The sequence below is a fragment of the Ruditapes philippinarum genome, unplaced genomic scaffold (assembly GCF_026571515.1).
Source record: "Ruditapes philippinarum isolate M1 unplaced genomic scaffold, ASM2657151v2 ctg10823_1_1_1_1, whole genome shotgun sequence".
NCBI lineage: Eukaryota > Metazoa > Mollusca > Bivalvia > Venerida > Veneridae > Ruditapes > Ruditapes philippinarum.
This window is the reverse complement of record NW_026854250.1, coordinates 12821-29843: the sequence shown is the minus strand read 5'-3', so window position 1 is coordinate 29843 and position 17023 is coordinate 12821. Positions and strand designations below refer to the sequence as shown.

General features: G+C 33.4%; 1 protein-coding gene across 1 annotated transcript; it reads left to right on the top strand.

The window, feature by feature from the left end:
- Positions 1–1508: 1508 nt before the first annotated feature.
- On the top strand, positions 1509–16654 carry LOC132739528 (transmembrane protein 216-like; the record flags this gene model as incomplete). Its single annotated transcript, XM_060727242.1, has 6 exons — positions 1509–1524; positions 4883–4899; positions 10646–10739; positions 14143–14235; positions 14650–14851; positions 16044–16654. Coding segments are annotated over 6 exons (438 nt in total), but the record flags the coding sequence as incomplete, so codon positions are not given.
- Between the last annotated feature and the right edge of the window lie 369 nt (positions 16655–17023).

Genomic DNA, 17023 nt, shown 5'->3' with positions numbered 1-17023 from the left:
CCCAATTTGTCAATTGTATGGACGTTTCACTCCCATTTTTTAGATATTTTATAGTAAAGTTAGCAAATTTATTTCCATTTTTAATAGCCATGTCAGGATTGATTATTTATATTGATGCATGATTTTCTGTTGTAGATAAGCAATTAAAGTTCTGTAATATACATTTTTTTTTATTTTTGTTGCATTGAAAAATGGTTAAATAGGTGATGATAAAAGATGTGGTTGGTTATTCAAAATAAAACACACAATTGTTAAAAAGGAATTCATACTTATATAAACTATAATATAAACGATACTATGCTCATCCTTGACAATAATATTTTCATTAGTACTTTCATAAAAAATAAGCCACATGGAAATATTGTCATTAAATTGATATCAATTATTTTTATCAAAAAAGTAATTGTTGAAATAATAAAAAAATATCAATTTTATATTAATATAAATTAAAATATTTGTTATTTCATGTAAAGCTTAAACAATGGTATGCAAAAGATGTGTATAAAATTAATTATTCTTTTGACTTATTTTTTTTTATCAATTTATTAAACAGTAGCCATTAAACAAACGTAGATAATTGTGGTGTTAACAGTAATCTCATCAACCAATTAGTTGTATAAACACTGAGACCAACAACTAACAGGTTGACATCACCATTAAATCAGTTGTATAAACACTGCACTTTAGCATCAACAGTTTACTAATCAGTTGTTTTATTGGACAATAAAAATAGTTTTTTAGATAACATCCAATTAAAACAAAAGTCTTGAAACAGAAAACTTCTCCGTTTATATAACAAATTTTAATTAATGTTAAAATCCGATATATTTTTTAGTATATCATAAGTCTTAGAAAAATTTTGGTATAAAAGGGAGTGAAATGTCTTCAAAGGCGTTTCACTCCCATTTGGGAGTGAAACGTTCTTAGTGTGAATCGTCTTTGTTGTGAACCATCTCAATATAGTGAAAACGTCTGTCTACCCTTTTCATGGAATGGCATCTTTAGTGTCACATTGAAGGTTCCATGATAACCGCCATAATGAACACATCTGCGGATGTTTCAAAATTCAAAATTGTACAGTTCATGTTAATGTTGAATTCTGCTTAAAGCCTGTGCTAGGGGTGTGGACGGTAGTTTGCACTTTATGAGTACCGTCATGAACACGCTCAACCCAAACCGAGCTGCAACATTTTCAGTTATGTTGTGTTGGACTTTCTTTAGGGATTCTTATTTTCTCTATTTCATAATCATATAGCATAAATTAAAGATCTGGGCAGAATACTTGATAAGGTTAAAGGTGCCTGAGGAATATTTTTAATAATGGCTTATAAATTACAAATGAAACTAACTATTTCACCATCTGAATGAGATTGAGTGAGTTTTGGGGGTTCTTTAAGGATTCTACTTTTCTCTATTTGAATATAATTAGTGTGTACATTCGTCGATTCCGTGTAAAGCAATACTTTTCGCCTAACATCAAATTTTTTTGAAAATGGCGGTACTCAAAAATCCGACCAAATAGAGGTTTTTTTCAATACGTTTTTAAGAAACTTTGCGAATTTTATATTTTGTAGAAAAAATAAAATCTAAAAAGGTTGTTATTTGTAAACTTTAAATGTTTACTTTTGAATTCTAAAAACACCGAAATAAACCCCTTGGAAAACAAACTGCGCAACATGTTTAATAAGTGGGGGGGGTTATGACCCAAAGGGTTTTATTTGCATTACGTTCTTAATTAATTGTATTTTTTGTAGCACTGCATCACTTCTATATTTACCTTAAAAGTTTGATGACACACTTCCATTCACACCAATTCCATGATAGACTATTCCATACCAACTGATTTCCTCCCCTGATGCTTCCTTCCTGACTGTTAATATGAAAAAGGCAAAGCCTCAAAGCGAGCTCGATTTTCTTTTACTGTAAAATAGTTTAAAATAATGGTTCATATTTATTGTACATTTTCCGTTTTAAAATTGTCATTCGGTATTTTATACACTGCTTCCATTTATTCTGGTTCCCCCTTTCTATTATGGTCCCATATAAGTGCGCAGGACACAAGTCTATGCTTCCGATTTCAATCAGAGTACATCGGCTTTTATCATTATCTTGTAATTTGAAAAGTTGAGATATGTCAATTCGGTACTTTAGATGAAAGTTTTCAAAACCATCACTATCTAGCAGGTACTCGCGTTACTGTAAAGCTGGCTTTGCGAGCAGGCCCTTTGGGCCAGCTCGTCGAGCTCGCTATTACCCATGTCGGCAGGTACAAATCTTTGTATCAGTGGTTTATTTTTGTTGTGTCTTTGCCACAAAATACGAAAGGTGAAGACAGGATAATTGGATAATTAATTAATTTATTGTGTCTGACTTTCGGACTGAAGACACGAATTATCTTGTCTTCGAAATTGGCCAATTATCATGTCTTTTTACATTTTAAGGCAATAACACAATAACATGACAAATTTAGGGAGCCGATACTAGGATTTTTATGTGCTGAAAAGCTAATATCTCAGGAAAAGATCTTGTGCCTCTTATTAAAATATCATTATTTCACCCAAATTTATTGTGTCTTCGTGTCAGCGCCCTCAAAAGTGGAAGGCGAAGACACAATAAGTGAGCAAATTATCGTGTCTTTGTCATCGACTTTTGATAAATGAAGACACAAAGTGGCAGAAATTAGCCACCATAACGAATACTTTTTAGCTTGTTATTCCAAGTACATAAAAATAATTTTCATTAAGACTTTAACACTTTCACTGCCAGGCACCCTATAGATACAGTTCTACATAATGCCAGGCATTTCTTGGAAATATTCTCAGAAATGTCATACCCTCATATTATGTATACTGAGGATTTATTTACAAAAGGATTTTAATGAAACTTTACATACGTGATGGGGATACCTTCTTGTATTGATTTTTAAATTCTTTTTTCCAAAGGTCACATGATCATGGTGGCCATCTTGGATTTTTGAAAAATAGGTGCATTTTTCCTTTTCGCATGAACATATTATTTCTGATTATAACAAAATGGCTAGAAATTGCTTGTAGAATACATAATGGAATATATAGGGGTCTCAAATTTAACACAAACTTTTAACAAGTTCATCAAAATAGAAAAGCACTGGGAAATACTAATAGGGCAGTAAAAGACCTGAATTCAACAACATCATTTAATTTTGTTCTAAATTCTGTGGGAAATTTCAAAAGATTGGGGAATTTTGAGGACCAAACTGGGGAAAAAAAGAGGCTAGTTTGGTTGGGTAAGTAGCCTATATTCGGCCTCTACAAAGAAGGGTTTTTTGGCCCTGACATTTTGTATACGATATCCACGATTGTCTCCTGCAGGACCTCTCTGAGGTAGTACCGGGGGTGGTGGGTATTGTTTGTGCCATTTTCAGAGTCTGTGGACGATTAATCATCACTAGAATCATATTCACTGTCACGTCCTGAGTCAGAATCGTGAAATAGAGCATTTAACACTTCATCAGTCCGCAATTTTTTATGTGGAGGAATAGTTTTTCTCAAATATACGAACGAAAAATGTCAAAATGTTTACAATTTTGCCCGGTAATTTTCGCAATGTTTTACACCTATTATTTTCAACGTAAAAGCCCGAAACCCGGAAGTATCTGTATAGATACAAAGGGAATTAACTGCTGCTTGCATAAATACTGATTCCTACAGAGTTTTCTTCCAATAAATGCTATTAAAATCTATTGTACGGTATGCGGTATAGAAATTCGACTGTAGGCGTGATCGGCAGTGAAAGTGTTAAACAACTTGATTGCATATTGTATATATTATTTAAAAAGAAAAATGTTTCCTACAGTGTATAATACTCACCTTGGAAGAAAATAAAAATAATGAAATTCTTTCAGGAAAAGAAATGAAATGAACATAAATATCTTTTTTGGGGAGAAGTTGAACTGTCTGCATATTTCAATTTTGTGGGAGAACTGTCAGTTTAGGGAATGGAAATGGTTTTGGGAAGAACCGTCAGGAATTGGTAACTGGGTAAGGGGGGGAATAGTCATTTTAACTAGACTTGTCAATATCTTTTGGACGGCCAATGTCTTTTTCCAAGTTCAATCGCAAACTGCATTTTTGTGCAATAAAAGTGTTGTCCAATAAAATTGCAGTATTTCAAATGAATAACACATTTACTTAGGTAAATCAACTTCTGTATATCAGTAAATCAACTGCTTATAAAAAATTTCAAGCAATAGTCTAAATTGGTTACCGGTAGTGTCCATAAGTAAGCATGTACCAAATTAAATTAATTGAGTAGCAACACTGTTCTTGACCAATCTAATTTTGTAAATACTTACTAATAAACACTATACTTATTTTTTATTCAACAATAAATTCAGTATGGAACCAACACTGTTTTATAGCATTATGGGAAAAATGGCTTTGTCATCAACCTTTTCAACAAACTACAAATAAGAACAGTTTTCTTAACATTAAAAAAAATCGTAAATATATTCCATATTAATTATAATATTGTAGCATATTGAGCATGTGTTTACACATAATATGTTTTTATATTGAATTTTACATCACAACAAAATATAAAACAATGAAAAACAAAAAAGTGCATGTCTTATGTTGTTGTTTTTTTCAACTTCAAAAAATATAGACAGAAATATTCATTTGTAATGATATTTAACAAGCAAAGAAAAAAATGAAATTATTTACATGTACCTATCTGTTCTAATGTAACTGGCATATATTATACACGGGTTATTCAATACTGTTACAGAGTAGAATCAAGGATATGTTTAAGGCTAAAGGAATGTCATATTATAATATATATGCTAATAAAACTTTTTATAAGGATTATTTGACTGAGTATCTGTATTTCTTGTTTATTTCAGGTCAAGTACAAGTGGTTGTATCCTTTATATGATCTAATTAGAGATGTATGTTAGATCTAATGTAAATATTTTATGAATGAAATTGTTCATCTATATGAAATAACCATGATTTAAGATTCAAAATTTTTATTTTGGCAGTTCAGTAAACAAATAATGAGGAAAATATGTAATAAACATAATGCATATACATATATTAATATACAATGATATAAATATTATAATAGATTATTATACCAATTTTGGTACCTTTTACATATATATATGTTAACATATTATACATTTTAACATATATATGGAAAAGATAAAAGTTTTTTTTAAAATTAATTCCATTTTTCTTATTTAAATACAAAATACATAGAAAATAAACAGTCATGCAAACTGGTGGACAACTCTGCATCAGACAATCAATTATCTACTCTTAGTATTTCTTTGGAAGTGAAAAAAAAGATGAGAGAGAAACAGAAAATCTAATCTGCTATTGTAATATTATGTTCTTGGGATTTGACACAATGTATAATAATATTTTTATATATCCTATGGCTAGTGTGGGAAATTTTAACATTTACTAGAGTGATATACATTTTGTAGTATTTGATTTTGGTCAAAATGTTGACTGTCAATTTCATGCATTTTTTTAGCTCGACTATTCGATAAGAATAAGTAGAGCTATTGTAGTCACCCGAGCGTCGGCGTCGGCGTTGGTGTCCGCGTCGGCGTAACCACTTATGTTAAAGTATTTGTAATAGTTCAAATATTTTCAAAGTCCATTGACATATGGCTTTGAACTTGGCACACTTGTTCACCATCATGACCCCAACCTGTAGACAGGAGGAGGTAACTGTATCAAGCATTTTGACAGAATTATGCCCCTTTTTCGACTAGAATTTACGTTAAAGTTTTGTATAGTTCAAATATTTTCAAAGTCCATTGACATATGGCTTTGAAACTTTGCACACTTGTTCACCATCATGACCCCAACCTGTAGACAGGAGGAGGTAACTGTATCAAGCATTTTGACAGAATTATGCCCCTTTTTCGACTTAGAATTTACGTTAAAGTTTTTGTAATAGTTCAAATATTTTCAAAGTCCATTGACATATGGCTTTGAAACTTTGCACACTTGTTCACCATCATGACCCCAACCAGTAGACAGGAGGAGGTAACTGTATCAAGAATTTTGACAGAATTATGCCCCTTTTTTGACTTAGAATTTTACGTTAAAGTTTTTGTAATAGTTCAAATATTTTCAAAGTCCATTGACATATGGCTTTGAAACTTTGCACACACTTGTTCACCATCATGACCCCAACCTGTAGACAGGAGGAGGTAACTGTATCAATCATTTTGACAGAATTATGCCCCTTTTTCGACTTAGAATTTACTGTTAAAGTTTTCCTTAATAGTTCAAATATTTTCAAAGTCCATTGACATATGGCTTTGAAACTTTGCACACTTGTTCACCATCATGACCCCAACCGGTAGACAGGAGGAGGTAACTGTATCAAGAATTTTGACAGAATTATGCCCCTTTTTCGACTTAGAATTTTACGTTAAAGTTTTTGTAATAGTTCAAATATTTTCAAAGTCCATTGACAATATGGCTTTGAAACTTTGCACACTTGTTCACCATCATGACCCCAACCTGTAAACAGGAGGAGGTAACTGTATCAAGCATTTTGACAGAATTTTGCCCCTTTTTCGACTTAGAATTTACGTTAAAGTTTTTGTAATAGTTCAAAATTTTCAAAGTCCATTTGACATATGGCTTTTGAAACTTTGCACACTTGTTCACCATCATTACCCCAACCTGTAAACAGGAGGAGGTAATTGTATCAAGCATTTTTTTTACTATCAAGCACTAAGAATAGTCGAGCGTTGCTGTCCTACCGACAGCTCTTGTTTGCTCACCTGAGCACAACATGCTCATGGTGAGCTATTGTGATCCCCCACTGTCTGTCATCGTTGCGTCGTCAACACCTCTTTAAACAACATCTCCTCAAAAACCAATAACTGCACAATAACCAAACTTTACAGAATGATCCTTTGGGTGGTCCCCTGCCAAAGTTGTTCAAATGGTTCCGGTCTTTTGTGAGTAGTTCGCGGGGGCTAGAAAAGGAGTTTAAAAAATTCAAAGTTAAAAAATCTTTCTTGTCTGAAAGTGCAAGGCCTAGAGCTTTTGATACTTGGTATATGATTATCACCAAAGTTGTTCAAATTATAGTCCTGGGGTCAAAATTGGCCCTTGTCCTGGGTGATGGGGGTCATAGGTTTTCCTAATATGTATATAGTAAAAACTTTAAAAAATCTTCTTGTCTGAAGGTACAAGGCTTAGAGCTTAGATATTTGGTATGTAATATCACCTATAAGTCTTCTACCAAAGTTGTTCAAATTATAGCCCTTGGGTCAAAATTTTCCCCGCCCCAGACGGTCATAGGTTTTCCTTATATGTATATAGGAAAAAACTTATAAATCTTCTTGTTTGAAGGTACAAGGCTTAGAGCTTAGATAGTTGGTATATAATATCATCTATAGGTTCTCTACCAATGTTTTTTTTTCAAATTATAGCCCTGGGGTCAAAATTGCCCCGCTCGGGGGGTCATAGGTTTTCCTGATATGTATAAAGTAAAAACTTAAAAAACCTTCACCTCTGAATTGACAAAGGCTAGAGCTTAAATATTTGGCATGAAGCATTGTGTAGTAACACTCTACCAAGATTGTTCAAATTATAGCCCTAGGGTCAAAATGGCCCGGTCCCGGGCTCATATGTTATCCTTATATGTATATAGTAAAAACTATTCCCATCATCAAACTTTAACCTTGAACCTTGATCATAACTTTAAAGTTCTTGTTGTACTGTCTTAAATCATCAATTTCTTACCTAGACAAAATAAATTAACCCTGTTTTGTATATTTTTAAGACCTGGTAACTTCACTTTTGTATATCAATTGCATTTAGAACTCAGATGAGCGCATTGGGGGCATTGGCCCCCCTTATTTAGGTTACATGGTAAATTGCCAGATTAGACACATGGCATGCAGTAACCTTAACGTTTTACCTCATTTGTTTTGATGGCTTTTTGCCCCCCCCCCCCCCCCCCCCCTTTTTAGCTCACCTGTCAAAAGTGACAGGGTGAGCTTTTGTGATCGCTTTTCGTCCGGCGTCCGTCCGTCGTCCGTCCGTTCCGTAAACTTTTACTTTAAATGACATATCTCCTCATAAACCACTAAGCCAATTTCATCCAAAGTTCACAGGAATGTTCCTTTGGTGGTCACCTTTAAAAATTGTTCAAAGAATTTAATTCCATGCAGAACTCTGGTTGCCATGGCAACCAAAAGAAAAAACTTTAAATATCTTCTTTTAAAAAACCCAAAGAGCTAGAGCTTAGATATTTAGCATGAAACATCTTCTAGTGAGTGTCTACCAAGTTTGTTCAAATAAAAGCCCTGGGGTCAAAATTGGCCCCGCCCCAGGGGGTCATTGATTTTCCCTATATGCATATAGTAAAAACTTAAAAAACCTTCTTTTAAAGAACCCATAGAGCTAGAGCTAAGATATTTAGCATGAAACATGTTCTAATAGGTGTCTACCAAGTTTGTTCAAATAAAAGCCCTGGGGTTAAAATTGGCCCCGCCCCAGGGGGTCATTGATTTCCCTATATGCATATAGTAAAAACTTAAAAAATCTTCTTTTAAAGAACCCAAAGAGCTAGAGCTAAAGATATTTAGCATGAAACATGTTCTAATGGGTGTCTACAAAGTTTGTTCAAATAAAAGCCCTAGGGTCAAAATTGGCCCCGCCCCGGGGGCATTGATTTGCCTTATATGTGTATTGCAAAAAACTTAAAAAATCTTCTTTGAAAAACCCATATAGCTAGAGTTTAGATATTAAGCATGAGACATCTTCTAGTGAGTGTCTACAAAGTTTGTTCAAATAAAAGCCCTGGGTCAAAAAATTGACCCCGCCCCAGGGGGTCATTGATTTTCCCCTATATGCATATAGTAAAAAACTTATAAAATCTTCTTTTAAAGAACCCAAAGAGCTAGAGCTAAGATATTTAGCATGAAACATGTTCTAATGGGTGTCTACAAAGTTTGTTCAAATAAAAGCTCTGGGGTCAAAATTGGCCCCGCCCTGGGGGTCATTGATTTTCCTTATATGTGTATAGCAAAAACTTAAAATATCTTCTTTGACAAAACCCAAATAGCTAGAGTTTAGATATTAAGCATGAACATCTCTAGTGAGTGTCTACCAAGTTTGTTCAAATAAAAGCCCTGGGGTCAAAATTGGCCCCGCCCCAGGGGGTCATTGATTTTCCCTATATGCATATAGTAAAAACTTATAAAATCTTCTTTTAAAGAACCCAAAGAGCTAGAGCTAAGATAATTAGCATGAAACATGTTCTAATGGGTGTCTACAAAGTTTGTTCAAATAAAAGCCCTGGGGTCAAAATTGGCCCGCGCCCGGGGGTCATTGATTTTCCTTATATGTGTATGGCAAAAACTTAAAAATCTTCTTTGAAAAAACCCAAATAGCTAGAGTTTAGATATTAAGCATGAAACATCTACTAGTAAGTGTCTACAAAGTTTGTTCAAATAAAAGTCCCTGGGGTTAAAACTGGCCCTGCCCCAGAGGTGTCATTGTTTTTAACTATATGTGTATAGTAAAAAACTTAAAAAATCTTCTTTTAAAAAACCCAATGAGCTAGAGGTTAGATTTTAAGCAGGAAACATCTTTTTGTTGGTGTCTACCAAGTTTGTCCAAATAAAAGCCCTTGGGTTAAATTGGCCGTGCCAAGGGGGGGGGGGGGGCGGAGGTCATTGTTTTTCATTATAAAATTATGTGTGTAGTAAAAACTTAACATCATGAAACATCTTCTAATGGGTGTCTTCCAAGTTTGCTCAAATATAAGCCCTGGGGTTTAAACTGGCCCCGCTCCGGGGGCCTATATACAGGTGAGCGACCTCAGGGCCATCATGGCCCTCTTGTTTATTTGTGTCATCATTTTTAGAGGTGATGTGTTAACTTAAACTATATGTTGTAGGATTCTCAAAATCAATGGGATTTTATGTTATTAATTTATGTGATTGTATTCCTGTATTGCCTGACAAAGTCAATGATTGGAAATAAATCTTATTTTAGAATGAAACCAGATTTATCAGTATTCTCATTGTTACTTGAAGTTACTTGAGATAAAAAATTGTTTTCTTGAATTTTTTCCATTTAAGTAAGAGATATGTAGAAAAAAACAATGAAGGTCATGGATACCTATTTTGAAGGGTAAAAAGCCCTATATTAGGGTAAATATAATAATTAATTTTATAATTTGCTGCTCATTTATATGTATTTGATATTTAAGTTAATCATATCAGTGATTTTTTTCACTGTATTTTACAGCCGAATAAAGGCTGTTTCCCCTAGCCCAAAATAGGTATATTTTCCCCTAAAAATGCATATATTTTCCCCTAAAATGCCTCATGCTTTTCCTAACCAGAACCATATCTTATCAACATCAGCTAGAAGACAGAAATCTGTCGCTATAGATAGCCTCTGCAATGTACCATGCATGTTAAATTGAATTGAAATTATTTTATATAAAATGTGGGTAAATTCCATTTTCAGTTGTTGAAATTTTATTTCAGGTTTCCTCCTTTTCTGATTTATCGCGCTATATATTCCCCTTCAGAAAGCCACAGGTTGTTTTGAAAATTTGAAAAAAAGTCACTGCATATAATTATTGGAAATTGACCTTAACTAGTTTATAGAGATCATCATTGCCCTATGAAGTGTTACTGTACTTGAATGGCTGGTATTTTGGACTTTTCTTTCTCTGTGAGATACTGCTATTTGTATACAAAGGTAAGTTCACTTTTGTAAATTATAACACCTTAAGAGATTTATATGTAATATAACACCTTCTTAAAGGGTTTCAGTACATAAATTTGAACACAATATTTTACATGTAACAAATAGAGTTAATGGAAATTAATTATTAATTACTTGACCAACTACATGTACATGAATTAATAATAGAGGGTTTGTGCAATTTTTTCGTTCATTAACATCTTCAGAAGCACGAGGATGCATTTAAAGCCTGAATGGTGCAGTGTAAGAAAGTAGGATCTGAATCCACTAGGCTGGTCGGACTACCAGATTGGAATATTCACTAGCCCAGAAGATATTTCACTAGCACTATTCATTTGTTCAAAACAATTGTTTATATTGCCTCTGAAAATATGGTAGCCTGGTCGGGCTTGTTACTGTGAAAAGTTGGTAGCCCGAGGAGAAATTTAGTAGTCAGGGGCTATAGGACTAGTGCTAATTTCGAACACTGATGGTGAGTGATTTAATAAGTCTGAGGGCTTGCAGGTGTTAATGCACGAAAAAAGATGCATTTGGGCTATTCTTGCATAAAAATATACAATGTATGTCTAATTTGGTTTTTTGCATTTTGTTATCTGGTTTTTGAGTAAAGAAACCATTTTTTCCACATGCTCTTGCATTGTAATTAACCAGGTTTTCCGAAGGAAAAAACTGGTTATTAGATTGAGGCATGTCGGCGGATGGGCGGGCGGGCGTAAACAATTTCTTCTGTGCGCAACTCCTTCTACATTTCTCAACGGATTTTGACCAAACTTTCACAGAAGCTTTGTCATCAAGTGCCCTGGCGCATATTGTCGGGGTTTTGCGATTGGATAATATTTGACCTAATTATGGCCCTTTGTTTTTATGCCCCACACCAATGTGGGAGCATCTATAGCATTGCACTTTTGTCCGTCCGTTCGTCAGTCAGTCCGTCAGTCCGTCGTACGTTTCCCGAAATCTTGTGAACGCAACTCCTCTTAAAACCGGATGGCAGGATTTTGCTTAAAACTTTATAGGGATGAACACCTAATGTGTAGATGGTAAGTAAAGGAAGGATTTTTCGCTGCGATCAAATTTAACAGAATTTTATGGCCCTTTTGTTGATTTTTTCCACCTAGATACTATGTAGAAATTTTGTGAACGTGCAAACTCCTTCTTAAACCGGATGGCCCAGATTTTGCCCTTAAACTTACAAGGATGAACAACCTTAATGTGTAGATGGTAGTAAGGAAGGAATTTTTTGCTGCGACCAAATTTAACAGAATTATGGCCCTTCGTTGATTTTTTCACTATATACTATGTAGAAATTTTGTGAACGCAACTCCTCTTAAACCGGATGGCAGATTTTACTTAAACTTACAGGGATGAACAACCTTAAGGTGTAGATGGTAGTAAAGGAAGGAATTTTCACTGCGACAAAATTTTACAGAATTATGGCCCTTTGTTGATTTTTTCATATATATACTATGTAGAAATTTTTGTGAATGCAACTCCTCTTAAACCGGATGGCAGATTTTGCTTAAACTTCCAGGGATGAACAACCTTAATGTGTAGATGGCAGTAAAGGAAGGAATTTTTGCTGCAACCAAATTTAACAGAATTATGGCTCTTTGTTGATTTTTTCATTATATACTATGTAGAAATTTTGTGAACGCAACTCCTCTAAACCGAATGGCAGATTTTGCTTAAAACTTCCAGGGCGATTAACAACCTTAATGTGTAGATGGTAGTAAAGGAAGGAATTATTGCTGCAACCAAATTTAACAGAATTTATGGCCCTTTGTTGATTTTTAGTTTTCAACTTGTGGCACATGTAGTCAAAAAATATTTGACCTAGAGTCATAAGATTGACAGAACAGAGGCGTGTGGGGGCAATCCGTGTCCTATGGACACATTTCTAGTTTTTTTCCTTATATAGAATATATAGTGAACAATTTCTTCTGTGCGCAACTCCTTCTACATTTTCTCAACGGATTTTGACCAAACTTTCACAGAAGCTTTGTCATCAAGTGCCCTGGGGGCATATTGTCGGGGTTTTGCGATTGGATAATATTTTGACCTAATTACGCCCCTTTGTTTTTTCCTTATAAAGAATATATAGTGAACAATTTCTTCTGTGGTGAACTCCCTCTACAATTCTCAACGGATTTTGTTCAAACTTTCACAGAAGCTTTGTCATCATGTGCCCTGGTGCATATTGTCAGGGTTTTGTGATTGGATAATATTTGACCTAATTATGGCCCTTTGTTTTTTTTCCTTATACAGAATATATAGTGAACAATTTCTATCGTGCGCAACTTCTCCTACATTTCTCGACGGATTTTGACCAAACTTTCACAGAAGCTTTGTTATCAAGTGGCCCTGGCGCATATTGTCGGGGTTTTGTGATTGGATAATATTTGACCTAATTATGGCCCTTTGTTTTTTTTCCTTATACAGAATTATCAAATATATAGTGAACAAATTCTTCTGTGCTGAACTCGTCCTACATTTCTCAACGGATTTTGTTCAAACTTTCACAGAAGCTTTGTCACCAAGCGCCCTGGCACATATTTGTCGGGGTTTTGTGATTGGATAATTTTTGACCTAATTATGGCCCTTTGTTTTTTTTCCTTATACAGAATATATAGTGAACACTTCTTCAGTGGCAATTCCTCCTACATTATTCATGTTTTACATTGCACATAGTTACATTGTTTGTTGCTTGTATTTGTATTTCAAATACAACATATTTATCTACAATGGTGATAATTAAAAACCTGGTTTCATGGCATTGCCATGTTTCTTGTTTAACATTATGTTTTGATACTGAAACAAACAAGGCCATTGCCGCAGTAAGCTATTTTTACATGGCGCCAAGATTCATGCATATTAAAAAAACATGCATCAGCGATGTGTGCTCAGGTGATTTTTACCTGCATGCACAGTTTTTATGCAAGAATATAAAATAAAGGCCAACACTTTTAAAATATGACTTTATGAAAGAAAAAAGGATGGTAATCCTACTCAGTATGGTATTGGCATAAAGGTTTTATATAACAAATAATTTTTCAACTGAAGATATTTATTTGAAACTTCACACATTGGAATTGTAATTGTTGGTGAAGTTTTCAAGACCCATAACTCTAGCTTTGATTTTGAATTATACCCCTTTGTGAAATTAGGAGAATAACAGTTATCCTTCTCACAAACTTGTAGGTAATGTTTTTTTCCAGCAAATTTATTCTTATCAACCATATAAGATAATCACTTGAAACTTAAATTGCAAATCACTGTCTACTACCCATAACTATAGCATTGTTTTTCACTAAATTATCTCCCTTTATGAGCATTGTCAAAACTAAGAAGTGAGCACTGAGAATAGTCAGCTATACTAATATAATTATGTTTATTACAGGAGAAACATTACCATATGCAAATGGTGTTCTTCCAGCAGAGGTCTGTTTAGTGTTCATTCTTGCTGGGATAGAGGCTTTACGGTTGTTCTTTGGTAAGGAAATTTTATGTACGATATGGCAATGTCATGTTAAACCTATAAAAATAAGTCATTATAGCATTCTTTTATTAATTATTGCTGTAAATTAAATTGGCGAGTGCATATGTGGCCTTCAGATGCATCTATAGTTTTTCAATGCTTGTGGCTAACACATTTATTATAAGTAAAAGTTTTTTTCCATCAAATAGTTACACTACTTTTATAGAGAACATACTGCAAAAACGCCCATTGAGTTATGTTTTTCCAATATGAAGACAAATATTATAAAACAGATTTCAATTACTAGGAATATCATTATATGGCATAATATTTGTTTTATGTGCTCCAGTTGATCTCAGAAGTATGTAAAAAAGAATATTTCTATATTTTTTACTTGCAACTACATGTTGTATTTGTGTATTTTTTCAGCAAGGAAAGGCAACCTGACAGAGAGAATTGTTGGTGTAATAGTATCTATATTGTTAAGTATACCTGCACTGTTAGGAGGTGTGTTTTACCTGTACTGGCAGACATATGTCACAAGAGCTGATATTATACTGTCAGGCATACAACTAGCGTTCATTGGATTGGAACTCATCTTCGGTATTGTGTCTATTATAACTTTTGCAAGGTAAGAAAGACCTGTTAAAACAGGTTGTTAATATTTTTAAAATTTGTGTTTTCAAATTCATTTTAGTTCACCTGTCTTGAGCTTTGCTCAAATTCAGCTAAGAATAACTTTTAGAGATCTGTGATTGAGTGATGAAGATTGCTGTATTCAGATCACTTGCCCTCACTGCTTAATGCTCTAATCTTGTCAGGATGAGGGAGCTATCCAGCTAGCTATAGTAAATACTGAAGGTTGGTGGATCTGCACAGATGCCTGCTTATGCCTTAATTTTGTACAAAGGGGAGTCTTCTTCCGCCATTGACAGTAAAGCTGAAAAGTTGTCATATGATCTTTAGTCTTTACAGTGTTGGTGTGACATAAAACACACAAAAAACAAAATCTCTGACTGTGAACAAATTATAATGTGAGCATGAGATGTTTAGAATTTTACCTGGCAAGAAAGCTTCGATTTTCAGAGTGTAGCAAATGAATAATGGTGTGACAACAAAGTATGTAGAGAGCTTTCCTACTCACCCTGGTTTTGGTAATAGGTATCCAGATTTATGATTAAAGTTGTATATGTCATGATATATTTATTGTTATCATCTTTATTACAAAATCAAAAATATTATGTATGTGCTGCTTTTCATCATGATTACATGACAAGATTCATAACTCTGGTATCTTTACATATTTGAAAAATTGTCTCCCTTTGAACTTAAGATTTTATGTTTTCATTATCAAAGAGATTGCTTCTTAACTCTTTAAAATGTTATTTTTTATCAACACCAACATCATGTATGACATGATTTATAGCATGGGCAAGTTTTTGTCAAGAATTGTTTCGCCTTTGAAGATTATTTTGGGGGAAAATGTTTAAAACTTTATTTTTGCATGTTTTGTTATTTGCTATAATTTGATATTTTTAATAATTTTTTTTTTTGGATGTTGAAACAAAATATTCATTTATTTTTTCATTTTCCAAAGTAAAATAGTTCAGTGTGCTCCCTCATCATGCAGGCCTTTTTATTCCCCCTCATTTTTTACATAACTTAAGGGGTTTGAATATGAATGTTTTAAGCCATATACATGATGTATAGTTTGATCATTCAGCATGGATGTTCTTGCTGGCCTGTCTCTTTACTAGTTACATAGACATTATACTATTACTGCAAGTGTCAGTTATATGAAATATTCTTGATTACTGTTTCAGAGCTGCACCATATTAACATGAAAGAAGACAGGGATAGAAGAAATGGATTAAGAATTTTTATGTAGAATCTCCGTTTTATCATAGACTAAGAGGACATCCAAAAAAGGACCACAGATCTGTGTGTGAACATTTACATCCTACATTTACACTGCGCAATGCTTTAATAGTGACTTGATATAATTACATGTTCCATTAAATTTGAAAGTCCAAAACTGTAACATTTAATTGATTTTGATCATCTTGCTCTGTATTGATCATTCACAAATATACATCAATATAAAAAGGTTAGGTAATACATTCTTTGTTACCTTTTTAAATATAAATTATATACTATATTATAAGATCAGAAACTTTTAGATGCAGTCATTTTGAGAGCATGCCTTTGTCACATTACTTCAAACCATTTCATTTCAAGTGATGTTAGATGATTCAAATGGAATTGAATGTTTGTCCTTTTGAATTTCTATTGTGAAGTTGTATATATATTAGTTCATTGACATAAATGTTTATAAACAGTTAGGTTAATTAAAAAGTCATTGTAATATATACATGTTTTTATTGTACATATATTGTAGAACAAACTGTGATATTCATTAAATATTTGAAAATTGGTTATTTTGTTTTTTGATTATTATTATTATTATTATTATTATTATTATATATCCAACGCAAAAAGTTCAAGTATAGAGACACTACAAAGGTCTGATGGAAAGGAACCAATAATATATAATGCAGCTATTGTTTTAAAATAATTGAGATCTTGTGAAACACTTGCTGTATTCTAAACATTAACAAGGTTAGAGTCACCTGGTAAATAAATTGGCCTTACAAGGATGGGCTACAGATAATCAGGGTTTGTGGCTTTCAGTGAAACTGTAGAATTTTCAACACTAGCTAAACTTTTTAAATGCTGTATCACACAGTACAAGCCTCTTGTGGAGCATTGGAATGTTTATCTTATAAAGGTGATGTGAAGAACA